The sequence below is a fragment of the Cannabis sativa genome, chromosome 2 (assembly GCF_029168945.1).
Source record: "Cannabis sativa cultivar Pink pepper isolate KNU-18-1 chromosome 2, ASM2916894v1, whole genome shotgun sequence".
Taxonomy (NCBI): Eukaryota; Viridiplantae; Streptophyta; class Magnoliopsida; order Rosales; family Cannabaceae; genus Cannabis; species Cannabis sativa.
In genome coordinates, this window is record NC_083602.1 from 7,987,863 (window position 1) to 8,012,115 (window position 24,253).

Below are 24,253 nucleotides of genomic sequence, written 5' to 3' on the forward strand. Positions count from 1 at the left end.
TGCCCTATATATTATGAGATTAGTACTGCTATTATGTTGTTTAATTTAATATTCATAATATATATATTATGATATTTTGTTTGAAATTTTTTTGGAAATATTTTGTATGTATATATGTTTATTTTATTTTCTATTAATTAAACATACTAATTTAATAAACAAAATAATAATATTCACATAGGTTTATTATATTAGTGTCATGTTTCTTTTTTAGAAAATAAATAAATATATAAAAAAAACTATTTATCTTCTTCTTTCTTTTTTGTTTATTCATTTATTGTATCCTATTTATTTTTTCTAATTAAATAATATTTGGAGTTTATAAAGTTTTGTTTGTTTATTTATTTATTTTTTGATGTAAGAATTGTATTTCAATAGAAAATTCTTCCACTAACTCATTAGAAAATAATAAATATATAAACACAATAAAAAGAAAATATATTTATTTTAGTATAGTATAAATTGGCTATGTTTATTTTTATATTTACAATTATAATAAACATACTAATAATATAAAATACTTTGTATATATATGTTTATTTTGTTTTTATTTATTAAACATACTAATTTAATAAACAAAACAATAATATTCAGATATGTTTATTATATCACTCTGCGTGTCATGTTTATTTTTTAGAATTTTAAGCATTGATTTATATTTATATACATTAATGTTTATAATTTTGATATTGTATTTTATTGAAAAAAAACTTATTAAGTTATATTAATTCATACTAAAATAGATAATAAACATTTATCTTTAATAAAAAAAAATATTTAATTTGTTTATTTTTATAAAACTGTTTATTATTTATTTACTTAATTTGACAAAATTCTTTATTTTGAATTTTAATAAACATGTTTTATTATTAATAATTTTTATTTATTTTTTCTAATTAAATAATATTTAGAGTTTATAAAGTTTTGTTTGTTTATTTATTTATTTTTTGATGTAAGAATTGTATTTCAATAGAAAATTCTTCCACTAACTCATTAGAAAATAATAAATATGTTGACACAATAAAAAGAAAATATATTTATTTTAGTATAGTATAAATTGGCTATGTTTATTTTTATATTTACAATTATAATAAACTTACTAATAATATAAAATACTTTGTATCTATATGTTTATTTTGTTTTTATTTATTAAACATACTAATTTAATAAACAAAATAATTATATTCAGATATGTTTATTATATCACTCTGCGTGTCATGTTTATTTTTTAGAATTCTAAGCATTGATTTATATTTATATACATTAATGTTTATAATTTTGATATTGTATTTTATTGAAAAAAAAACTTATTAAATTATAATAATTCATACTAAAATAGATAATAAATATTTATTCTTTAATAAACATTAAATTATAATATCAATATTATATGGTACTTTGTGTAATAATAAAAAAAATAATTGTTTATATTATTTAGTGATGTAATAAAAAATGTATTATTTAATGATTAAAATGTATGATTTTATGTAATAAATTTTGTAAATGTATAAATTTTTCAAATAATTTTCTTTTACACATTTTTTGTAATAATTTTATTTTTATTGTGAAAAAAAGCCTAAAAAGAAATAGTTGTTTACCAACATTAAACTATAATATTAATATTATATGGTAGTTTGTGTAATAATAAAAAAAATAATTGTTTATATTATTTAGTGATGTAATAAAAAATAGTTGTTTGCAACGCGTGGACCGTTAGCCAGGTGAGATGGTGGTTTATCATGAACCCTCAGAGAGTCACATGCTTGTCAACTCTACTCCCCAGGTTGACGTCCCTACAAGGGTGGTCGGAGTGAGCACCATCCATATGACTAGGGAGTACGGCCCACGCTACATGCAACCCAACTACTTTGCCCCACTTGGTTACAGGCCCACGTGACTGGACCCGGCGATAGGATTGTATAAAGTAATCAATATAAACATATTAAAAAAGTTATGTTTCGTCCATGTGGGAGGGATGGGATTTCTTCTTCCTTAAACCAAATCAAAACTTGTTCTTCTCAGTTAGTGTAAAAATCAATCTCAGATGCTATCCTACTCTCCACTCCTCATCTCACTGCACAACAGACTCAGAGACACAAAAAAACCTCTTTTTCCCTCTCCACCAAGGAACCCACTCACCGGCGGCGCCGCAGTTGCATCGTCCTCTAAGATCATGTATGTATGTCGTTTCAGTATTTTTTTTTCCTTTCTTTCTTTCTTTCTATGTCTATCTCTTCGTGCCTTATGTATGAATTTTTGTTATTGCTCGGTATTAGTTCTCATAGGGCTTGATTATCTTCCTTGACGCTCGCTGGGTTTATCATACAATACAAGTTTGGAATTAATTTGTTTTTTGGCATTTTTGCTCGCAACGTGTTTGATATAATGTCTCTTTCAATATTATGCATTTTTCATTAGTTTTATCGTGCAAAGTTGACAATTTTGTAATTAGTTCTGTTGGTTTAAATCATTTAAACACCTAGTATAAGAGTTTTACAATTTCTCCAATCTTTTATGCCATCAACTTGTCTAAGAATTCGATAACATGAGGGGGGGAAGTTCCTCAATAATATCTTTTGTTTGTTTGTTGGTAGTTCATTATTAAAAGTTATTTTTTATTTGCTCTACAAATTATTTACAGAATTCAGAGATACTTCTACTCTCGCAATTCACAACTGTTGAATATTGATGATATGTGCACTAATTTTTTACACAACATATGGCATGTTTTTCATCCAGCCATAATTATTTGAAGGTAGAATCCACTATGTTAAGAAGGTATGCCATGTCATTGTGAGTAAAATCTTGGTAAATTACTTGTGTGCACATATCATTGCTTTCAATCTCTATATATATGTGTGTATATTTCTGTGTTGAAGCCTTGTGAGAATACAAGATGAATTTCTGGAAACCCATGTCACTTGTTCATAGAAAACATTGTTGCTTGTAAATATGTGTATTGTAATTTTCATTGTTGTTCCTTATCTTAAAGCTTGAGTTCAATGATCAAGTCAGTTTCTTTTAATTTTTCCAGCTGAAACTGAAAGTACTATCAAGATCAATTATGGATTCTTAATTCTAGAAATGTGGAGACATTAGAGAGAAGTTTAAAAGGAGAAAAGGACTGAGTTTTTTTATTTTCCTTTTAGAAATATTAAACTAAAGAATACTCTATATTGCATTTGATTCTAAGATCTAACCAAGCTTGGTAACGTTTTTCAATTTAATAATTTGTATAAGATGCTTAATTTCTTCTCATAATACTTGCCTTGCAGCTAGGATTAGATACTGTACCAGTTCTTGTTGGTCCAGTGTCTTACTTGTTGCTATCAAAACCAGCAAAAGGTGTTGAGAAGTCCTTCTCTCTTCTTTCCCTCATTGGAAATATTCTTTCAGTCTACAAGTAAGAATATTATATTTTTATCAGGCGTTACCTTTTTCAATGTTATCTTGTATTAAATCTTGTCAACCAAAAATGGTCTATGCTATGCAGGGAGGTTGTGGCTGAACTAAAGGCTGCAGGTGCCACTTGGATTCAGTTTGATGAGCCCACCCTTGTGAAGGATCTTGATTCTCACCAATTACAAGCATTTACTCATGCCTACTCAGAACTAGAGTCATCTTTGTCTGGTTTGAATGTTATAATTGAATCATATTTTGCTGATGTTCCTGCCGAGGCATACAAAACACTTACCTCTCTAAAGGGTGTAGCTGGGTATGGCTTTGACCTGGTCTGTGGAACAAAGACCCTTGATTTGATCAAGAGTGGATTTCCTTCTGGAAAATACTTGTTTGCTGGAGTGGTAGATGGGCGCAATATATGGGCCAACGATCTTGCATCCTCCATCAGTACCCTAGAGGCACTTGAGGGTATTGTTGGAAAAGGTATTCTTTCTATAAGTTTTTTGCGTTGGTTTAGAATGTTAGTACTGTTCTAGAGGTTTAAGTATTTTCTGCTATCTTTTACATGCTGTAGACAAGGTTGTTGTCTCTACATCCTGCTCTCTTCTACACACTGCGGTTGATCTTGTGAATGAGACTAAGTTAGATGCGGAGATCAAGTCATGGCTTGCATTTGCTGCTCAAAAAGTAGTTGAAGTAAATGCCCTGGCTAAGGTATTGTCTGGACACAAGGATGAGGTGCTTTTTTTCTCCCTACATATTATATTTGTTATTCAATATTTTTCCAGACAGAAAATTATACTTAATAGGCTTTTTAATTTAGTTGCAAGCTTATTAGTTAAATTATTTGCATAATAACTTGCTACTTTTTTATATCTTTCTGATTCTTGAGGAATTGGGATTTGATTTATTAGTTTTGAGCTTTTTTCCCTCTCTCTTTTGTAATCTATAAATTTTTATAGGGATATTCCTTTCATTATTTTTACGTAATTTTATTATTTAGCTCTAACTAGTAAGACACTGTATGAACAGGACTACATATAAATGTAATTATGAATGTTGCCGCTGTCTTGTTGTGTCAAGTGATGATCAGTCGAGCTTGGATTTTACTTTATGATTTTTTTTTATGTAACTTTTTGTGCTGGCCTACTATATAATTCTACAATACAAGTGAATAAATTCAGTGTCTGGTTTTTTATTTGTCTCCAGGCTTTCTTTGCTGCCAATGCAGCTGCTCAAGCTTCAAGAAAATCTTCAACTAGGGTAACAAATGAGCATGTTAAAAAATCAGTAAGTCTATGTTAAATGTGAATAGATGTCCACTTCAACATCTCATGTTCTATAGTTTTGATGTGATCATCTTTTCCTTACTCTGGACTGCAATTCTTTGCTTTTAAAGGCTGCTGCTTTGAAGGGCTCTGACCACCGTCGAGCAACAAATGTGAGTGTCAGGCTGGATGCCCAGCAGAAAAAGTTGAGCCTTCCTGTTCTTCCAACTACCACAATTGGATCCTTCCCTCAGACCATGGATCTCAGAAGAGTCCGTCGGGAATACAAGGCTAAAAAGTGAGCTCCTGGCTAGCTGAGTATTGCTATAATTGTCCTAAAAAATTTCTAAATGATTTTGTTTGAACTAACTGAACTGTTATTGGTGTATACATTAGAATCTCCGAAGAAAATTATGTCAGTGCGATCAAGGAGGAGATTAACAAAGTTGTCAAGCTCCAAGAAGAGCTCGACATTGATGTATAGTTTTCACATTTATATCTTTTTATGAAGATCTTATTAAACTGCTCCTTTGTCAATCAGAGGAATGATATGTTTGAGTACTTTGGAGAGCAATTATCTGGCTTTGCCTTCACTGTGAATGGGTGGGTTCAGTCTTATGGATCTCGCTGTGTCAAGCCACCTATCATCTATGGTGATGTCAGTCGCCCCAAGGCCATGACAGTCTTCTGGTCCTCATTAGCTCAGAGTTTGACTAGCGCCCAATGAAAGGAATGCTCACTGGTCCTGTAACGATTTTGAATTGGTCTTTCGTTAGAAATGATCAACCAAGGTAAGATACAAGTATAAATTAATTTTCTGGATATTTATCTTTTCTTTTTACTTTTTCCCTTATTAATGTCTTTTTGCTTTCAGGTCTGAGACCTGCTATCAAATTGCTTTGGCGATTAAGGATGAAGTTGAGGATCTTGAAAAGGCTGGAATTACTGTTATCCAGATTGATGAGGCTGCTTTAAGAGAAGGTTTGCCTCTTAGGAAGTCCGAGCAGGCTTTCTATCTTGATTGGGCCGTTCACTCCTTCAGAATCACCAACTGTGGTGTCCAAGATACTACTCAGGTTCAGTCATACTGATCTATTTTACATGAAGTTCTGTGATTTGTATCCTAAGATAAAAGTTACTTCTAGGTTTACCTACTTTTGAAAATATAGGGAGATTTTGAGAAAATTCAATCAATGTTTCAAATGTGAAGAGTCGCGTCTGGTTGTCTAAATTATTTTGTTGAACAGATTCACACCCACATGTGCTACTCAAATTTCAATGGCATCATCCACTCGATAATCAACATGGATGCTGATGTGATTACCATCGAGAACTCAAGATCTGATGAGAAGCTTCTGTCTGTGTTTCGAGAGGGAGTGAAGTATGGCGCTGGCATTGGCCCTGGTGTGTATGACATCCACTCACCAAGGATCCCATCTGCAGAAGAAATCGCTGACCGGATCAATAAGATGCTTGCTGTCTTGGAGACTAACATTCTGTGGGTCAACCCTGATTGCGGACTCAAGACTCGCAAATATACTGAAGTGAAGCCTGCCCTTAGCAACATGGTTGCTGCTGCCAAGCTTCTCCGCTCCCAGCTGGCCAGTGCTAAGTGAGCTCGTTTTCTGCCATTGTCTGGTAATGATAAGTATCTGTTTTTCTACTCATGCTCGAATAATCCATCAACCATTTTAAATTTGGTTGATGTTTTTCTCTTGCAGTAAATCTAGAAGTTTTTGAAATGCTCAATGGAGAGTCTTGATGTTGCATTTTATCATATATCCTCTTGTATCTGTTTTTTCCTTACATGTTTCTACATGGAAGAATTGATTGGAAAGAAGTGAAGAATAAAAAGAATATTAATACTCAATTCAAAGTTTTCAAACTATGAATTCATCATCCAACATATTGAAAAATGAAAACTAAATTAATTAAACACTAGTACAAAAAACTAACAAGTTCTCCCAACAACAAAGAAGAACCTCATTTTGTAAGAATCTTAAAATTGATCAACACAAGACCGTGGACGAGTCGAATTGTTGGTATTTATATTGAATCTTTGAAACAATTTCATTACGAACAATTTGGCTCTTCATACTACTTGTTGTGATTAGAACAGAACAATCACACTAAACCAAAATACTTATTTAGCCTATTTTAATCAAAGATTATCAAAGTCTCTCAAAACTAAAAAATTGTTATTCAATAAGCACACGAGTGACATATGGACAAGTGACGAGAAACTATAAGAATAATAGTGTTTTTTTAGCTGGTTGCTATTGATCCAACTCCAAGTTTTCTTATAAATCTATCTTATGATCTATTATATTGTAATTTGTCTAGACTAGATTATCAATTTCAGTATATATATATTCTAAATTATTTAATTTTGATTTTTATATACAGAAAAATCTATAAGCTATATAAAAGTTGGCAATACTAAATTACAAAAATGTCTTTAATTTTTTTTAATTACCATAAAATCTTTTTATCATTTAATCATAAAAGCACTCACATTCATTTCTTCAAATAATTAGTCAAGGGATTTCAAAAAGAAAAAATACTAATAATAATTATTCAAATATAATTTTTGTATATTAAATAAAAATGATTTTGTGAACATATATTAGATTGGCCAATTTATTGTAGAATTATTATAAAATAGGATATCTTTATATATTAAAAGTGTCTATCTAACGGCATTTCTTGGTTTAACAGAATATACAAAGAATATTCTGTTAAATTTAACGATGTTAATAGGTTTATCTCCCGTTAATAAATAAACTCAATAATTAAACCCAAAAAATTAAATAATCTTTTTTTAAATTAAAAAAAATCATCTTAGCCACATATCTCTCTAACAAACCGTATATCCCATTTTCTCGCTTTGGTTTACGATCAACCAAATGCAGCTATGGCTTTGCACTCCGGTATAGGTTTTTCCAAGATCCTCGTCATAGCCGGAACAGGTATTATTAATTTCATATCATATTTCACACTTGCTTCCCCATTCAAAAAGACCTATCTTTCAATCTTGCTAATTTCTTCTCTCTAGGGTACACTACCACTGTTTTGTTCAATAACCATAAATTATCGGACTTGCTCGGAGAGAAGCTTTTCTCAGAAGCTAGAGAGAGAAACAAAATCAGCAGAGTAAAGAGAGAGAGAGAGCTTCGATCGACAATGGTGTATTGGGTTTGTATTTCCTTTCTCATTTGCATTCTCTTTGTTTCATCGTTGAATGGATACATCTCTTATGACGGAGTTTCTCAGGAAGTCCGGCGGTGCCGCCGTTATCGACGGCGGACTCGCCACAGAGCTCGAACGCCATGGCGCGGACCTCAACGATCCTCTATGGAGCGCCAAATGCCTTCTCACTTCCCCTCACCTTATTCGTGGGGTACTCTTTCTACCTTTTTATTTTCCTTTACTTTGCTTGACTCTGTGTTTGGGTGTCTGATTTTTCTTTCTTTCTTTCTTCATGTATGAAGAATGGAGGTACTTATTAACAGAGTTATGTTTATTCATGAATTTGGACCCGAAAATTAAGAAATAATGAATTTTGATAACTGGGTTATTGTTGAATTTTTTCCTATTAGGAAATCATCTATTGGGATTTTGAATGTACCAAAAGTGATTTTAATCGTTTCACATGACATTTATTAGGGAGATTCTTTGTCTTCTGGCTTGTTAGTAAATGAACTTATGAACAATGGCTAAAGATTCTAGGTGAACTTATTAATTCAGTTTAAAATTATATATGGACCACTGTGGTGGTTTTTTCTTTTGTCTTGGCTTTTCGCAGCCTTTAAAACTTGCCATTAGCAGCCTTGAATTTTTTTTCTTTTTAATTGAAGTTTCATTAGAAGAAAACCAGCAGTCAATCATTACATTGTGATTCTTACCCAGCTTCATTTTCTCTGCTCCATTCTATTTCTAATGTTAGTTTCACGTTTAGATTTCAATTTTCTTATTAGTATATATGTTTTAGTCTAGCTCTTCAATTCTCTACCATATTTAACAGATTCGTTCTTATCTGATGATGTAATACAAATACAGGTTCATGGATTTGCTGAAGATCTTATGGGGAAAAAAGTTGCTACAATATTTGGAAAGTGGGATGAAAGCATGTATTATGTTAATGGTGACAGGGGCAACAATATGTATTATGTCTTTCTATTTTATATATCCTACGGATTCCAGGCTTAGACCAGACCAACGACATTTGGAGAATGGAGAATATGAGAAGGCAAATGCTGAGAAACAACGTTTAGAGAAAAAGCAAAGAATGGTATGTATGGGGCATTTTTGCAAAATGGCATTGTAAATAGCCTTTCTCACATATATTCACGTTTTTTTTTTTTCATTCTTCTTATCTCTAATGGTATGATCTGGTGTATGGGAAATGCAGTCAAGGAAATTACAAGAAAGTGGATGGAAACCAAAATAGTTCGAAAGAGGAAGTGAAGATGGACCTTTCTGCTACATGGGTCGGTAGTCCTTACTATGTCGTCCCAGAAGTGTTACGGAAGCATTATGGTCCAGAATGTGATGTTTGGAGCGCTGGGGTAATCATTTATATTTTACATAGTGGAGTGCCCCCATTTTGGGATGGTAAGGATCTTATGTTTCATATCTTGTTGTTTTACAAATTCATTAATCATCCATAGTTGTGGACTTATATCGATTGTACCTGCTTTTTAATGGATCAATCAGAATTGGAGCAAGGAATATTTGAGCAGGTTTTAAGGGGAGAACTCGATTTTATCTCTGAACCATGGCCTAGCATATCTGAAAGTGCAAAGGATCTTGTTCGAAGAATGCTTGTAAGGGACCCTAAGAAGCGGCTTACGGCCCATGAAGTTCTTAGTAAGTTAATGGTCTTGATTGATTATTATGTCAGGTGACTTAATTTGTTTAGCATCCATAGTCATACATTTTATTTTTCTATTGTATAGATGCATCTTTTTAGTCTAAATAAGCAATATCATTTGACACTGGCATGATCTGGAGCTTTTTTTTTTTATCATAAAGTAAAAGAAATATGCAATATGAATTGTTTTATGATCTAGAGTTCTGACCCTCCTTTTTAAAAATTCTAATGGTATAAACTAGAATGTGGTGATTTGAGCATTAGTAGTAGCTTTTCCCATTTAAAATATGACGACTTACTAATAATATAAAATACTTTGTATCTATATGTTTATTTTGTTTTTATTTATTAAACATACTAATTTAATAAACAAAATAATAATATTCAGATATGTTTATTATATCACTCTGCGTGTCATGTTTATTTTTTAGAATTTTAAGCATTGATTTATATTTATGTACATTAATGTTTATAATTTTGATATTGTATTTTATTGAAAAAAAAATTATTAAGTTATATTAATTCATACTAAAATAGATAATAAACATTTATCTTAAATAAAAAAAAATATTTAATTTGTTTATTTTTATAAAATTGTTTATTATTTATTTACTTAATTTGACAAAATTCTTTATTTTGAATTTTAATAAACATGTTTTATTATTAATAATTTTTAAAACATTAATATAATAAACATAAGGATAAAATATTACAAAATAATATTATAAACATTAATTAATATAATAATCTATTTATGGTAATTAGTTTAATCATTAATGATTTATATTATTTAATGATTAAAATGTATGATTTTATGTAATAAATTTTGAAAATGTATAAATTTTTCAAATAATTTTCTTTTACACATTTTTTGTAATAATTTTAATTTTGTTGTGAAAAAAAGCCTAAAAAGAAATAGTTGTTTACCAACATTAAACTATAATATTAATATTATATGGTAGTTTGTGTAATAATAAAAAAAATAATTGTTTATATTATTTAGTGATGTAATAAAAAATAGTTGTTTGCGCGTGGACAGATTAGCCGGGTGAGATGGTGGTTTATCATGAACCCTCAGAGAGTCACATGCTTGTCAACTCTACTCCCCAGGTTGGCAGCGTGCGGTGCTTTAGACTTCAGCCACTTGAAGCTCCTAACCATCTTGTAGGAATGGGACCACGTCCCTACAAGGGTGGTCGGAGTGAGCACCATCCATATGACTAGGGAGTACGGCCCACGCTACATGCAACCCAACTACTTTGCCCCACTTGGTTACAGGCCCACGTGACTGGACCCGGCGATAGGATTGTATAAAGTAATCAATATAAACATATTAAAAAAGTTATGTTTCGTCCATGTGGGAGGGATGGGATTTCTTCTTCCTTAAACCAAATCAAAACTTGTTCTTCTCAGTTAGTGTAAAAATCAATCTCAGATGCTATCCTACTCTCCACTCCTCATCTCACTGCACAACAGACTCAGAGACACAAAAAAACCTCTTTTTCCCTCTCCACCAAGGAACCCACTCACCGGCGGCGCCGCAGTTGCATCGTCCTCTAAGATCATGTATGTATGTCGTTTCAGTATTTTTTTTTCCTTTCTTTCTTTCTTTCTATGTCTATCTCTTCGTGCCTTATGTATGAATTTTTGTTATTGCTCGGTATTAGTTCTCATAGGGCTTGATTATCTTCCTTGACGCTCGCTGGGTTTATCATACAATACAAGTTTGGAATTAATTTGTTTTTTGGCATTTTTGCTCGCAACGTGTTTGATATAATGTCTCTTTCAAGATTATGCATTTTTCATTAGTTTTATCGTGCAAAGTTGACAATTTTGTAATTAGTTTTGTTGGTTTAAATCATTTAAACACCTAGTAAAATCCATGAAAGGTAACCATATTCTACTTGCATTTGTCTTTGTAGAAAGAGATTAATGGACTTAGTAGCATTTTTTTCTATGATGTGATTGAAAGTTTTTTTAACTCGTTGCTTTCGATTTTTTTAGGATTGAAAACTGTATAATATTTTCTGTGTCGTAACATAGCATAAAGATTTTTTTTAAATTGATTTGGATTTGGGGTGCTATAATTGTACAGGACGTGAGTAATATTCGAGAAGTTTCTGATCATCAGGTGAGGAGCTATGCTTCTTTCTAGTTTTCACTTCGTTTCTTCGAATGCCCAATTTTTCATTTTAAGCTTCTGGGCATTAAAGATTTGTTTTTTCTTATGTTGTTTATTTATGCACTATTGACTGTTTTTCTTGACAATTTTGTGGGTTTAAAGGAGGTGTTTGTGGATCCTTCCCGGGATGAAAGTTTGATCTTTGAGATATTAGAATTGAAGGAAGAAGTTGGTGATGATGGAAGTGCGTCATGGTTTCTTCAAGACCTTGCCTCTGAACAAGAATCTGAAGGCTGCGTGGTAAATTTTTTTTTCCCTATTATTGTTCACACTCATTAATTGTGTATTCATCTATAATTGCTAACTTGATCATATTTTCCTTGTCTTAGATTGTTTATGGTTTTATTTTGAAAGGATTATCCAATTTGTTTCATATAAATAGGTACATGCTAATTTAGTCCTCTTCAGTCCTTATTCTCTAGTTTCAATCTATGTAAGATGGTAATTAAAGGGATATCTGTGGCAAAACCCCCTTAATATTTATAATTGTGACACGTATGAACTTAATTAAAAAAACTGGCGGCAAAAGTACCTTATATTACGATTTTGTTACAGTGGTACTATTATCAGACGTTACCTCTTTCAATGTTATCTTGTATTAAATTTTGTCAACCAAAAATGGTCTATGCTATGCAGAGAGGTTGTGGCTGAACTAAAGGCTGCTGGTGCCACTTGGATTCAGTTTGATGAGCCCACCCTTGTGAAGGATCTTGATTCTCACCAATTACAAGCATTTACTCGTGCCTACTCAGAACTAGAGTCATCTTTGTCTGGTTTGAATGTTATAATTGAATCATATTTTGCTGATGTTCCTGCCGAGGCATACAAAACACTTACCTCTCTAAAGGGTGTAGCTGGGTATGGCTTTGACCTTGTGAATGAGACTAAGTTAGATGCGGAGATCAAGTCATGGCTTGCATTTGCTGCTCAAAAAGTAGTTGAAGTAAATGCCATGGCTAAGGCATTGTCTGGGCACAAGGATGAGGTGCTTTTTTCTCCCTACATATTATATTTTGAATTGGTCTTTCGTTAGAAATGATCAACCAAGGTAAGATAGAGTATAAATTAATATTCTGGATATTTATCTTTTTTTTCTACTTTTTCCCTAATTAATGTCTTTTTGCTTTCAGGTCTGTGACCTGCTATCAAATTGCTTTGGCGATTAAGGATGAAGTTGAGGATCTTGAAAAGGCCGTGGTGTGTATGACATCCACTCACCAAGGATCCCATCTGCAGAAGAAATCGCTGACCGGATCAATAAGATGCTTGCTGTCTTGGAGACTAACATTCTGTAAATGTAGAAGTTTTTGAAATGCTCAATGGAGAGCCTTGATGTTGCATTTTATCATATATCCTCTTGTATCTGTTTTTTCCTTACATGTTTCTACATGGAAGAATTGATTGGAAAGAAGTGAAGAATGAAAAGAATATTAATACTCAATTCAAAGTTTTCAAACTATGAATTCATCATCCAACATATTGAAAAATGAAAACTAAATTAATTAAACACTAGTACAAAAAACTAACAAGTTCTCCCAACAACAAAGAAGAACCTCATTTTGTAAGAATCCTAAAATTGATCAACACAAGACCATGGACGAGTCCAATTGTTGGTATTTATATTGAATCTTTGAAACAATTTCATCACGAACAATTTGGCCCTTCATACTTCTTGTTGTGATTAGAACAGAACAATCACACTAAACCAAAATATTTATTTAACCTATTTTAATCAAAGAATATCAAAGTCTCCCAAAACTAAAAATTGTTATCCAATAAGCACATGAGTGACATATGGACAAGTGACGAGAAACTATAAAGAATAATAGTGTTCTTTTAGCTGGTTGCTATTGATCCAACTCCAAGTTGTCCTACAAATCTATCTTACGATCTATTATATTGTAACTTGTCTAGACTAAATTATCCATTTCAATATATATATTTATATATACATATTCTAAATTATTTAATTTTGATTTTTATATACATAAAAATTTATAAGCTATATAAAAGTTGGCACTACTAAATTACAAAAATGTCTTTAATTTTTTTTTTAATTACCATAAAATCTTTTTATCATTTAATCATAAAAGCACTCAAATTCATTTCTTCAAATAATTATTCAAGTGATTTCAAAAAGAAAAAATACTAATAATAATTATTCAAATATAATTTTTGTATATTAAATAAAAATGATTTTGTGAACTTGTATTAGATTGGCCAATTTATTGTAGAATTATTATAAAGTAGGATAAATATATATATATTTTTTTATAGATTAAATACTATTTTAGTGTGATTAAATCTTAAAAAAAATTGTGTGTATTTGTCTTACATTTCTCATGTGAGTGATTTGTGAGATTTATATTATACCAAGTAGTAACTAAGCTATAACCTTACAATAGAATTTTAGTAATTAGATAAATACGATTTTGGTGTCATTAAATCTATAAAAAAAATGATAAATAAGTTTTTTATATTTTTTTCTAGTGTGAATTATGACTTGGATAGAGTAATTTTAATTTTCAACCGTGAGTTACTTACTATATATAATATTTTAAGTTTCATTCACTTATATACCATTTATTTTTCTTTTGACGAATTAAATATTTAATGTTACTTATCAAGTTAGAGATCCTAAAATGGTTTACAATATTTTGATAAATTTTGAATAATTGATTATTACAAATTAAAGTTTAAATGTTATACCATGAAAATATTATATACATGAGTGTAATTTACTATTTAAATTTAAATGATTGTATTTTTTAAGATAACCACAAAATTCTTTTATATATTTATATTTAGGGGCTTATATATATGATGCAAAAATAGGTGTGCCAATGCATCTTCGTTATGTTTATATATGTATAATCTTTTTTTTAAAAAAAAAAAAATAAAATAACAATGTACATTGCAATTATTTAAAATATCTTGCAAATTTTTAATAAAATGTTAATAATTTATTTTTTTAAAATTTAGTTCAACAATTTGTTTCACTCTTGTATTAAAATTAATACGAGTGCAAAAAAAATATTTAAACTATATTTTTCAATACTATAAATTATTTAAATTATTTTTAAAATATACAGAATATATTAAATAACTAAAGTGTAGTACAATAAAACAAAATGAAATTATTTTACGTACTGAAAATACGATAGGAACATAAATTGTGTAACCAATTATTTTGGTGTATTCAGAGCTTCTCTTTATATACTATGTGAGTAGGGATAGTTTTGCCTTACAGATTAATAATTTTTCATAATAATTATTAAATTAAATTATATGAGATCCAATAATCATATTAATAGTGGTATAATACATTACAATATCGTTAAGTATTATCAATACTTTTAACATTTCTTATATTAATATAGTCATAAATATTTCACGTTCACGTGTGACTTTTCACTAGTAATAATTAAAAAGTACAAAATATAATAACAAATATTATATGATAAGTTCTCAATCGATTTATAGATTCAACATTGGATAGTGAGTTTCTTTACAAATTTTTTAATATTTTTAGATCTATTTTATATAACTGAATATTTCAAAAAATTATGTATAAATTACGTAGTTATAACTCATTGTTTAATTTTTATTATGTGTTAAATAAATTTATTAGAAATAACAGTGGTGACAAAGTATACAATGAAAATAACGATTTTAAATAATCATGACATAAAAAGAGAAATGTTTACTTAATAATTTTTAACAAATAATAATAATAATAATAATAATCTAATAATTTTTCTCTATATCACCTAATTAATCTATAGAATAATTGATTAGGAGTAGTGAAACAATGAAAGTTAAAGTGTGCGGATAAATGAAAAGATAAGAGAAATAGAGAAAAAAAACTACTAATGATATAGAATTCCAATATGTAAGGTCAATGATTAATTTTCATAAAGAAAAATGTAATAAAGCATTAATACTGAATTGATCCCTAATTAAACAAAATACCTTTTCGAAGTCCTGGAGACGAAGATGCATCGTGGGTTGACGTATAGTGCGATTTGTCAACAGGGTTGTCTCAAATATTTTGGAGGCCCTGTTCTAATTTTAAAAAAATAGGACCCTAACAAAAAAAAATTGCAAATAATATTTTTAAATATTATCATATTACGAAAGTATATTTTACATAATTACACACTTAAAAATTCAAAAATTTTTACTAAACTTGTTATTAATTCCAATACAGCTTCAAGCCAATATCAACATTCTATTTAAAAAGGGACATCCTTCGAACGCTTTTTGAAGCAAATTCATCAACCAACTCTTCATATTTTATTGTCTCCAAAATCTCATTTTCAATCGCTATCGATGCTAATCCATTAAGCCTTTCTTGTAACATGGTAGACCGCAAGTAGGACTTCAACAACTTTAACTTTGAAAAACTTCTTTCTGCAGAAGCAACTGTCACAGGAATAGTCAACAAAATCCTATATGCAATAATTGTATTAGGAAAACAATCTACGCCTTTCAAAAACTTTAATATGTCGATAGCTCTCATTTTCTCTCTAGGCAATATTTACCTTAATAGCTTCAACTCCACACATAATTCATTCCCATCAATATCAGATTGTTCATTATGTTTGGATGCATTTTCAAAATGACAACAACAAGACTTTAAATTTGCGTTGTCTAATGATTGTAACTTGTCAGAAGTAAACAAGAAACTAAAATTATTTTCATACTCTTGATATTGTTCAAATCTCTTAGTAAGAGACGCAATGGCTTGATCAACAAGGTAAAGAAAATAATTAATTCTAAAAAATTCCTCTCCAGATAACTCAACAGATGGAATATTTAAATTTTCATCAAATTGTCTTTTTCTTCGAATTGTGCGCCTTTGAGGAAATACTGGATCGATATTCATTTCAATAGCAATTTCCTTACCATTAGCCAAGGCGTTATAAAAACTTGTTTCTCTATATCCCACAAAAAAAGAAATTAACCCTTTCATTTTGTCCATAGCAATATCAATAAGCATATCCTTTGATTGTAAAAGCTTACTAACCAAATTAATTGCAGATAAGATTTCAAACCAAATAATAATTTGTAAAGCCCGCTTAGTTAATTTGGAAATTAGCAGTTGTTTATGATTAATTATGAACATTATTTATAGCTATTTAAATAATTAATTACTGTTATTTATGGAATTCAGAAATGCATGGTTATGTTATTCAGTAGTTTTCATATTTTGCATTTCCGGTGCCCGGTATTTTGGAACTCGGCGTTCGGCTCAGTAGAAATCACAACTTAGCATGTTAGTAGTTTGGGATGGTTTATTAGACATTGGGAATGTCGGGAATGGCCGGGAAGTTAGAATTTCCCAAAAATACCCCCTTTAGTGATTTTTATGTGATTTTAGTATGGAGGGACAAAATGGTCTTTTTGCCCCAATGACTTTTTGTCTTTTAGTGACTTGATTATTTGAAAATAAATGTTATTTATTTGATTATTTGGCTGAAATAGATTATTAGTTAAAGCCTTCTTTTTATTTATTTTCATTTCAGTCAAAATTTACTAAGTTTAAAAAAATAGAAAAAAATTTGGAAAAAAGCTCTCAAGCTCTCTCTCTTTTCGGCTGGGTTTGGGTGTGCTTGAAGCTGGATTTTTGCTTTGATTTTCAAGCTAATTTCATTCATTCTAAGTGTTCTTCAACTTTGGTAAAGTTTCTAACTCTTTTCCTTTTGTTCTTTTTAGAAAATGTGAGAAAAAGATGATGATGCATGCATGAGTTATAGTTGTTGTTGCTGCTGTGAATTTGTCCTTGATTTCAGAGGTGTAAGCTTGTTAGATTAGGGTTATTTAAATTGTTTTGGAAGCATGTTAGTTAGGTTGAGTAAAGCTTTGATTTTTCTATGTAAATTATGTGATTTTTGAAAGAAATAGCTATGTTTGGTTGCTGGAATGTTGTTGATGTTTGTTATTGTTTTCTGAAGTTATTCTATGCTTGATTAAGTAGAATTAAGCTGGTTTGATTGCATGTTAGGTGGTTTTGCTCAAGTTTGAGTTTAGAACTCAAAGCTTGAGCTCCAATGGCATTTTTTGTATCTGTGGTTTCTGGGTTGTTTTAATGCCTTGGAAATGTTATTTGGGATGTATGGAGTAGGTCTGGAAGGTTTGAATCAATTTGGGGTTGAATTGGTTGAGATATGAATTTTTGAAATTCTGTCTGCGAGGAACCGGAATTCCGGTTGTGCATCCGGAATTCCGGATGGGCTTCGAAAATTCCCAGAACCGGAATTCCGGTTGGGCAACCGGTCTGCCGGTTGGGGAAATTTCAGAAACCCTAGATTTTCTCGATTTTATGTTTTAAGGGGTATTGCCATGCTTTTTATCGATAGGGAAACTTTTAGTTCCTAGTTTAAGTCCCCGGGAAGTGATTTAGCGTGTCACTTATAGTGTTGTGATTTTTATGGTTTAGGAGCCTGTAATCCGCCGCTCAGCTAAAGTTCCAGTCAGGTTGACCGGCACACCTGAATTCGGAATCCAGGTAAGATTAGTATAACAGTATGCATATGTAGATTACATGTTTAGCGTGCATGTAGGAAGCCTGTTAGATTACATTAGTTATGTATGTTGGCTTCGAACCATCCAACCCTGTCGGTACAGGCTGGAGTATGACCAGCAGCCGAAGTATGACCGGTTCGACCGATCAGGCTGACATTTGGTTTGTGGTTTCGTACTATTGACCTATCCCGTCGGTACAGGCTGGAGTATGACCAGCAGCCGGAGTATGACCGGTTCGACCGATCAGGAGGATACTTGTCAATAGTACCGTCCCTGTGAACGTTCAAAAACTCAGTACCATGTTGGACATGGCAGTAGTGGCTCAGTACCGTGTTGGACACGGCAGTAGCGGGACTCAGTATCGTGTTGGACACGGCAGTTAGGGTTATGATCAGGGGTATGGGCGTCTGATCATAACCGGGATTATGTATGAGTATTATTATGCTTTTCTTACTGAGTCTGTCGACTCACAGTTTTACGTTTATCTGTAGGTAAAGGCAAGGCTAAAGCTGATGGGCCGTGAGCGAGCTTGTGAAGATTGTACATGTCGGGGCGGTTAGGCCTGGAGCGTACGATCATCGGGACAGCGAGGCTGATTTTTTGTAACTGGTCGTTAGACGACATTTATTTTGTGTATCAGTTAAACAGTTAAATCTTTTTGTAAATGATTTTATAATCGGGATCCCGAGTTTTTTGTAATATTGTTTTATAAGTTTAATTAAAAAGCAAAATTTTAATTAATCACGTTTTTCCATAAACCTCGTTGATTAGCAACGAGCTGCACAGCATGTTTAAAAATCACGTAATACGCCTTTGTTAGTTAGGGTGTTACAATTTGGTATCAGAGCCGCCAGGTTGTCTTCCGAAGATCGTCACGACATGTACAATCATCATCAGCAGTTAGCTCGATTCACGGTTCAGTAAGCCTTTATTGCTTTAGTAGTTTATTTTATTCAGTTATGAAAAAAAAAAGAAAAGCTTGTTAGGAAGCATGTTAGTAGCCTGATAGTAGAATAGGCGCATGTTTCGTTTTTAATTTCCAAATTAAGCGGCATTAGTAAGCTCTCCTTGAATACGACCTGATATGCCAACTCTTGGTTTCGCAGGCGGTTCTAATCAGATGGACGCCAGGCGGACTACCAGGAGTCAGGGCAACTCCGTAGGGTCGAACCAAGGACAGGGAGCTCAGTTTCCCCCACCTGTTAAGGGCCGAGGTAGAGGTCCCCGAGGCAGGGCTCGTGGTCGGGGTGATGAGAACCCGCCACAGGCTGCCCAGGCTCCCCCAGCCGATCAGGGAGCCCAGAATTGGGAGTTACGGTTTGCGGAAATGCAAGCCCGGATCGAAGAGCAAGACCTCGAGATTCAGAGGTTGAGACAGCAGGGTGCTCCTGCAGTTCCAGTGCCCGTAGTTCCAGTGGCACCTGCCCCTGCTGCACAGGCCGAGATAGTGGTGGCGGCCCATAGATTGGAACCTCTGTATGAACGGTTCCGGAAGCAAGCACCTCCGATTTTCCTGGGAGGTCCGGACGTGATGAAAGCCGAGCAGTGGCTGACGGTGATTACCAAGATCCTGAACTTTATGGGTGTCACCGGTAACGACAGAGTGGTGTGCGCCACATTCCAATTCCAGGAGGACGCTCTAGTCTGGTGGGATATGGTGTCTCAGATCCATGACGTCACCACCATGACCTGGGAAAGGTTCCAGGAACTCTTTAACGCAAAGTACTACAACGAGGCGGTCAGAAGCGCCAAGAGGAAAGAGTTCGCTCACCTGACCCAGCGTGAGAATATGAGCGTCACTGAGTATACTACTCAGTTTGATCGGTTGGCGAGGTTAGCCTCGGGAATTGTGCCGACCGACTTCAGCAAGAAGGAGAAGTATCTTGACGGGTTGAATGCCAAGATCAGGCATGACTTGATGATTACCACAGACGACAGCACCACCTATGCTCAGATGGTGGAGAAGGCACTGCGAGCTGAGGGCGCAGTTGGGTGTATGTCGGAGTCAGCTAGTACTCCGGTGAGTGGCGGGGCTCCTACCCCTCCTGCATCAGGCTTTAGCAAAGGGAGTAGTGGTTCGGCAATTGACCAGAGGAAGAGAGCACCCACTGCTTCTGGTGGCTCGAGTCAGAACAAGAGGTTCCGGGGGAACCAGAACAGAGGGAGTCGTCCTGGTGGTACTGAGACCCGATTCTCCTATCCCGAGTGCCCTAGCTGCAAGAGGCACCATCGGGGTGAGTGCAAAGGTCAGGGATGCTTTCACTGTGGCATGCCCGGACACTTCAAGAAGGACTGTCCCCAGCTCCGATCAGAGGCACCGAGAGCTCCAGCGATACCCACTCCAGCCAGGGTATTCGCTATCACTCAGGCTGATGCAGATGCCAGCCCATCAGTTGTCACAGGTCAGCTTTCTATTAGTAACTCACTATATTCAGTGCTGTTTGATTCTGGGGCTACACATTCTTATGTGGCGGCCAGAGTCTTTAGTAAATTGGGTAGACCGTATGATAGATATGAATCAGGGTTTGGAACCACATTACAGCGGAGAATTGGTTATCTCCAATAGGTGGATTAGGTCTATGCCGATCAGGATAGATGATAGAGAGTTAAGTGCTGATCTGATAGAGATGAGTTTAGTCGAATTCGATATTATTTTAGGAATGGATTTCCTATCTAAATATTTGGCGAGCATTGATTGTAAAAGGAAGATGGTGATCTTCCAACCGGAAAGTGAGGAACCATTTGTGTTTGTTGGTTCAGTTCAGGGATCTCGGATCCCGGTGATCTCATGTAGGAAGCCTGTTAGATTACATTAGTTATGTATGTTGGCTTCGAACCATCCAACCCTGTCACGTCGGTACAGGCTGGAGTATGACCAGCAGCTAGAGTATGACCGGTTCGACCGATCAGGCTGACATTTGGTTGGTGGTTCCGTACTATTGACCTATCCCGTCGGTACAGGCTGGAGTATGACCAGCAGCCGGAGTATGACCGGTTCGACCGATCAGGAGGATACTTGTCAATAGTACCGTCCCTGTGAACGTTCAAAAACTCAGTACCATGTTGGACATGGCAGTAGTGGCTCAGTACCGTATTGGACACGGCAGTAGCGGGACTCAGTATCGTGTTGGACACGGCAGTTAGGGTTATGATCAGGGGTATGGGCGTCTGATCATAACCGGGATTATGTATGAGTATTATTATGCTTTTCTTACTGAGTCTGTCGACTCACAGTTTTACGTTTATGTGTAGGTAAAGGCAAGGCTAAAGCTGATGGGCCGTGAGCGAGCTTGTGAAGATTGTACATGTCGGGGCGGTTAGGCCTGGAGCGTACGATCATCGGGACAACGAGGCTGATTTTTTGTAACTGACCGTTAGACGACATTTATTTTGTGTATCAGTTAAACAGTTAAATCTTTTTGTAAATGATTTTATAATCGGGATCCCGAGTCTTTTGTAATATTATTTTATAAGTTTAATTAAAAATCAAAATTTTAATTAATCACGTTTTTCCATAAACCTCGTTGATTAGCAACGAGCTGCACAGCATGTTTAAAAATCATGTAATACGCCTTTGTTAGTTAGGGTGTTACATAATTGCTATTAAAAACTCAAAATCACCAAGTTCATTTATTGCTAAGGATTTTGCTTCACTTCTGATTTTAGAATCAAGTTCATCATTTTCTGATACTTCAAGTAAAGCTTCTCTAAAATCTGACGTTTGAGATCTTATAGCTTTAACACTTTCTACACGACTGTCCCAACGAGTGGATGACAATGATTTTGGAGTCAATCCTTTCACATTATTTTTCAAAATTTGCCATCTCTTAGTAGAATTGGCAAAAATTGTATAAATGCGTTGAATAACTCCAAAAAAAATCTCTAGCTTTACTACACGATTCAGCCATGTCACACAAAATCAAATTAAGACTATGACAACCACAAGGAGTATAAAAGGCTCTTGAATTTATGTCTAAAAATTTCTTTTGTACCCCTTGATGTTTTCCTTTCATATTGGACCCATTATCATAACCTTGCCCTCGCACATCAAATATGTCAAGATCAAGTTTTTTCAGCTCATTTTGTAGCACATCAAAAAGTCCTTGACCAGTTGTATCATTCACATTTAAAAATCCTAAAAAAAGATTCTTCAATGCTAACAGAATGTCGAGAAACATCCACATATCTCAATATCAAGGACATTTGCTCTTGATGGCTAACATCAGGAGTACAATCAAGTATCACAGAAAAATATTTTGCTTGTTTAACTTTTTTAATGATTTCAACTTTAATTGCTTAAGCAAGCAAAATTATTAACTCGTTTGGGATGTTATGTCCAAGATAATGAATGTGAATATCATCATTTGTAATGTGTTTAACATGTTCTTGGATAATAGGATCAAACTCTGCCAACAAATTAAGCCAAGAAAATTGTCATTACTATTTTGATATAATTTCTCATTAGATCCACGAAAGGCCAAATTATGTTTGGCAAGAAATTTAACTATTAAAATAATTCTTTGTAAAATATTTTTCCAGTGATCTTTTTCTTTTTCAATTAGTCGTTGAGTCGATTTATCAATGGTTTGATTCTTTTGGACTCTTAGACGGAATTTGTACCAAGTGGTCATATTTTTAACATGTGCTGTGCTTATCTCATGCTCTCTAAGTCTTTCACTAATATGCACCCAATCACTAAAGCCTTCATTTATTAATTGTCCTCTAACAATTCTTGTTTTAAAAACTTTGCAACACAAACAAAATACTCTATCTAACTCTTTTGAATAAACAAGCCAATCTCTATCACACTTCTCCCCATTTGATAAAACTCTAGTATACAAATTAGCAGTGAATCGTCTAGAAAATTTACCTTTAGGACCAGCCATAATAGAACAATCTCTTTTTGGACCCTTCATCACTAATAAATCAATCATTTTTAGATCAAGAGCATCCCAATTTCTTGGATCAAATATGTCAAGTAAATTTTTAAATGAATTTGTTTGCTCAGCATTATTATTATCCTCTAAAATTTTATTTTCGAGTGAATTATTCAAATGGTCATCATCACAATTTTCATAATCAAAATTTTGATTTTCCATATTATCATTTTCAATAGGCACATAACCTTTATTTTCCACATTATCATTTTCAATAGGCATGTTGTAAAGCCCGCTTAGTTAATTTGGAAATTATCAGTTGTTTATGATTAATTATGAAATTATTTATAGCTATTTAAATAATTTATTATACTGTTATTTACGTTATTCAGTAGCTTGCATATTTTGTAATTCCGGTGCCCGGTATTTTGGAACTCGGCGTTTGGCTCAGTAGAAATCACAACTTAGTATGTTAGTAGTTTGGGGACGGGTTTTAGACATTGGGAATGTCGGGAATGGCCGGGAATTTAGAATTTCCCAAAAATACCCCTTTAGTTTGATTTATGTGATTTTAGTGTGGAGGGGCAAAATGGTCTTTTTGCCCCAATGACTTTTTGTCTTTTAGTGACTTTTTATTTGAAAATTAAATGTTTATTTTAATTGTTATTTGGCTGAAGTAAATGAGATAAATGGCTTTGTTTTATTCTCAAACTTTTACAAAAAATTACTAAGTAAAGGAAAAATAGAATTTTCAAAGAAACTCTCTCTTTCTTTCCCTTCCATTTTCGGCCAAGCATTGAGCAGCAAGGAGTGGGTTTTCTCCTTTGATTTTGGCTTGTTAATTCATCTTCTCTTAAGGTCCTTTGCAAGCTAGGTTAGCTCACCTTCTTCCTCCTCTAATTTCTTGAGATTTTGATGAAAAAGTTGAGTAAAATGCATGATTATTTGAGTATGTTGTTGCTGTGTTTAATTGTTGTTTACAGAAGCTTAATTATGTTTAATTTGAATGGATTATCTAGGTTGTAATGCATGCTAGTTGTGTTGTTCAAGGTTTGGAATTTTTAAGCTTAAATATGTGATTTTGGTGAAAATATTGTGAATCTGTTGCTGGGTTGTTGTGTAT

At 33.0% G+C, this 24,253-nt stretch overlaps 1 protein-coding gene, 1 non-coding gene and 2 pseudogenes across 2 annotated transcripts; 3 read left to right on the plus strand and 1 right to left on the minus strand.

The window, feature by feature from the left end:
• Window positions 1-1,758: 1,758 nt before the first annotated feature.
• Window positions 1,759-6,540, plus strand: LOC133034711 (5-methyltetrahydropteroyltriglutamate--homocysteine methyltransferase 1-like; annotated as a pseudogene).
• Window positions 6,541-7,926: 1,386 nt separating this feature from the next.
• Window positions 7,927-9,577, plus strand: LOC133034101 (calcium-dependent protein kinase 20-like). Its single transcript, XM_061109122.1, has 5 exons — window positions 7,927-8,070; window positions 8,730-8,800; window positions 8,874-8,993; window positions 9,082-9,238; window positions 9,341-9,577. Exons 1-5 carry the CDS (start codon window positions 7,927-7,929, stop codon window positions 9,575-9,577), a joined length of 729 nt encoding a protein of 242 aa, XP_060965105.1.
• A 1,029-nt stretch (window positions 9,578-10,606) lies between these two features.
• On the plus strand, window positions 10,607-13,166 carry LOC115718765 (uncharacterized). The gene is made up of 4 exons (XR_004012027.2): window positions 10,607-11,109; window positions 11,639-11,674; window positions 11,828-11,965; window positions 12,362-13,166. It is a non-coding gene; the product is annotated as an uncharacterized LOC115718765 (transcript).
• Window positions 13,167-15,598: 2,432 nt separating this feature from the next.
• On the minus strand, window positions 15,599-24,136 carry LOC133034704 (uncharacterized; annotated as a pseudogene).
• Window positions 24,137-24,253: the final 117 nt, after the last annotated feature.

Coding starts and splice junctions, on each gene's coding strand:
- LOC133034101 (XM_061109122.1), top strand. CDS start 7,927: ATGACGGAGTTTCTCAGGAAGTCCGGCGGTGCCGCCGTTATCGACGGC. Junction 8,994..9,081: donor CATTTTTGCAAAATGGCATT/GTAAATAGCCTT, acceptor TGGGAAATGCAG/TCAAGGAAATTACAAGAAAG. Junction 9,239..9,340: donor GTGATGTTTGGAGCGCTGGG/GTAATCATTTAT, acceptor AATCATCCATAG/TTGTGGACTTATATCGATTG.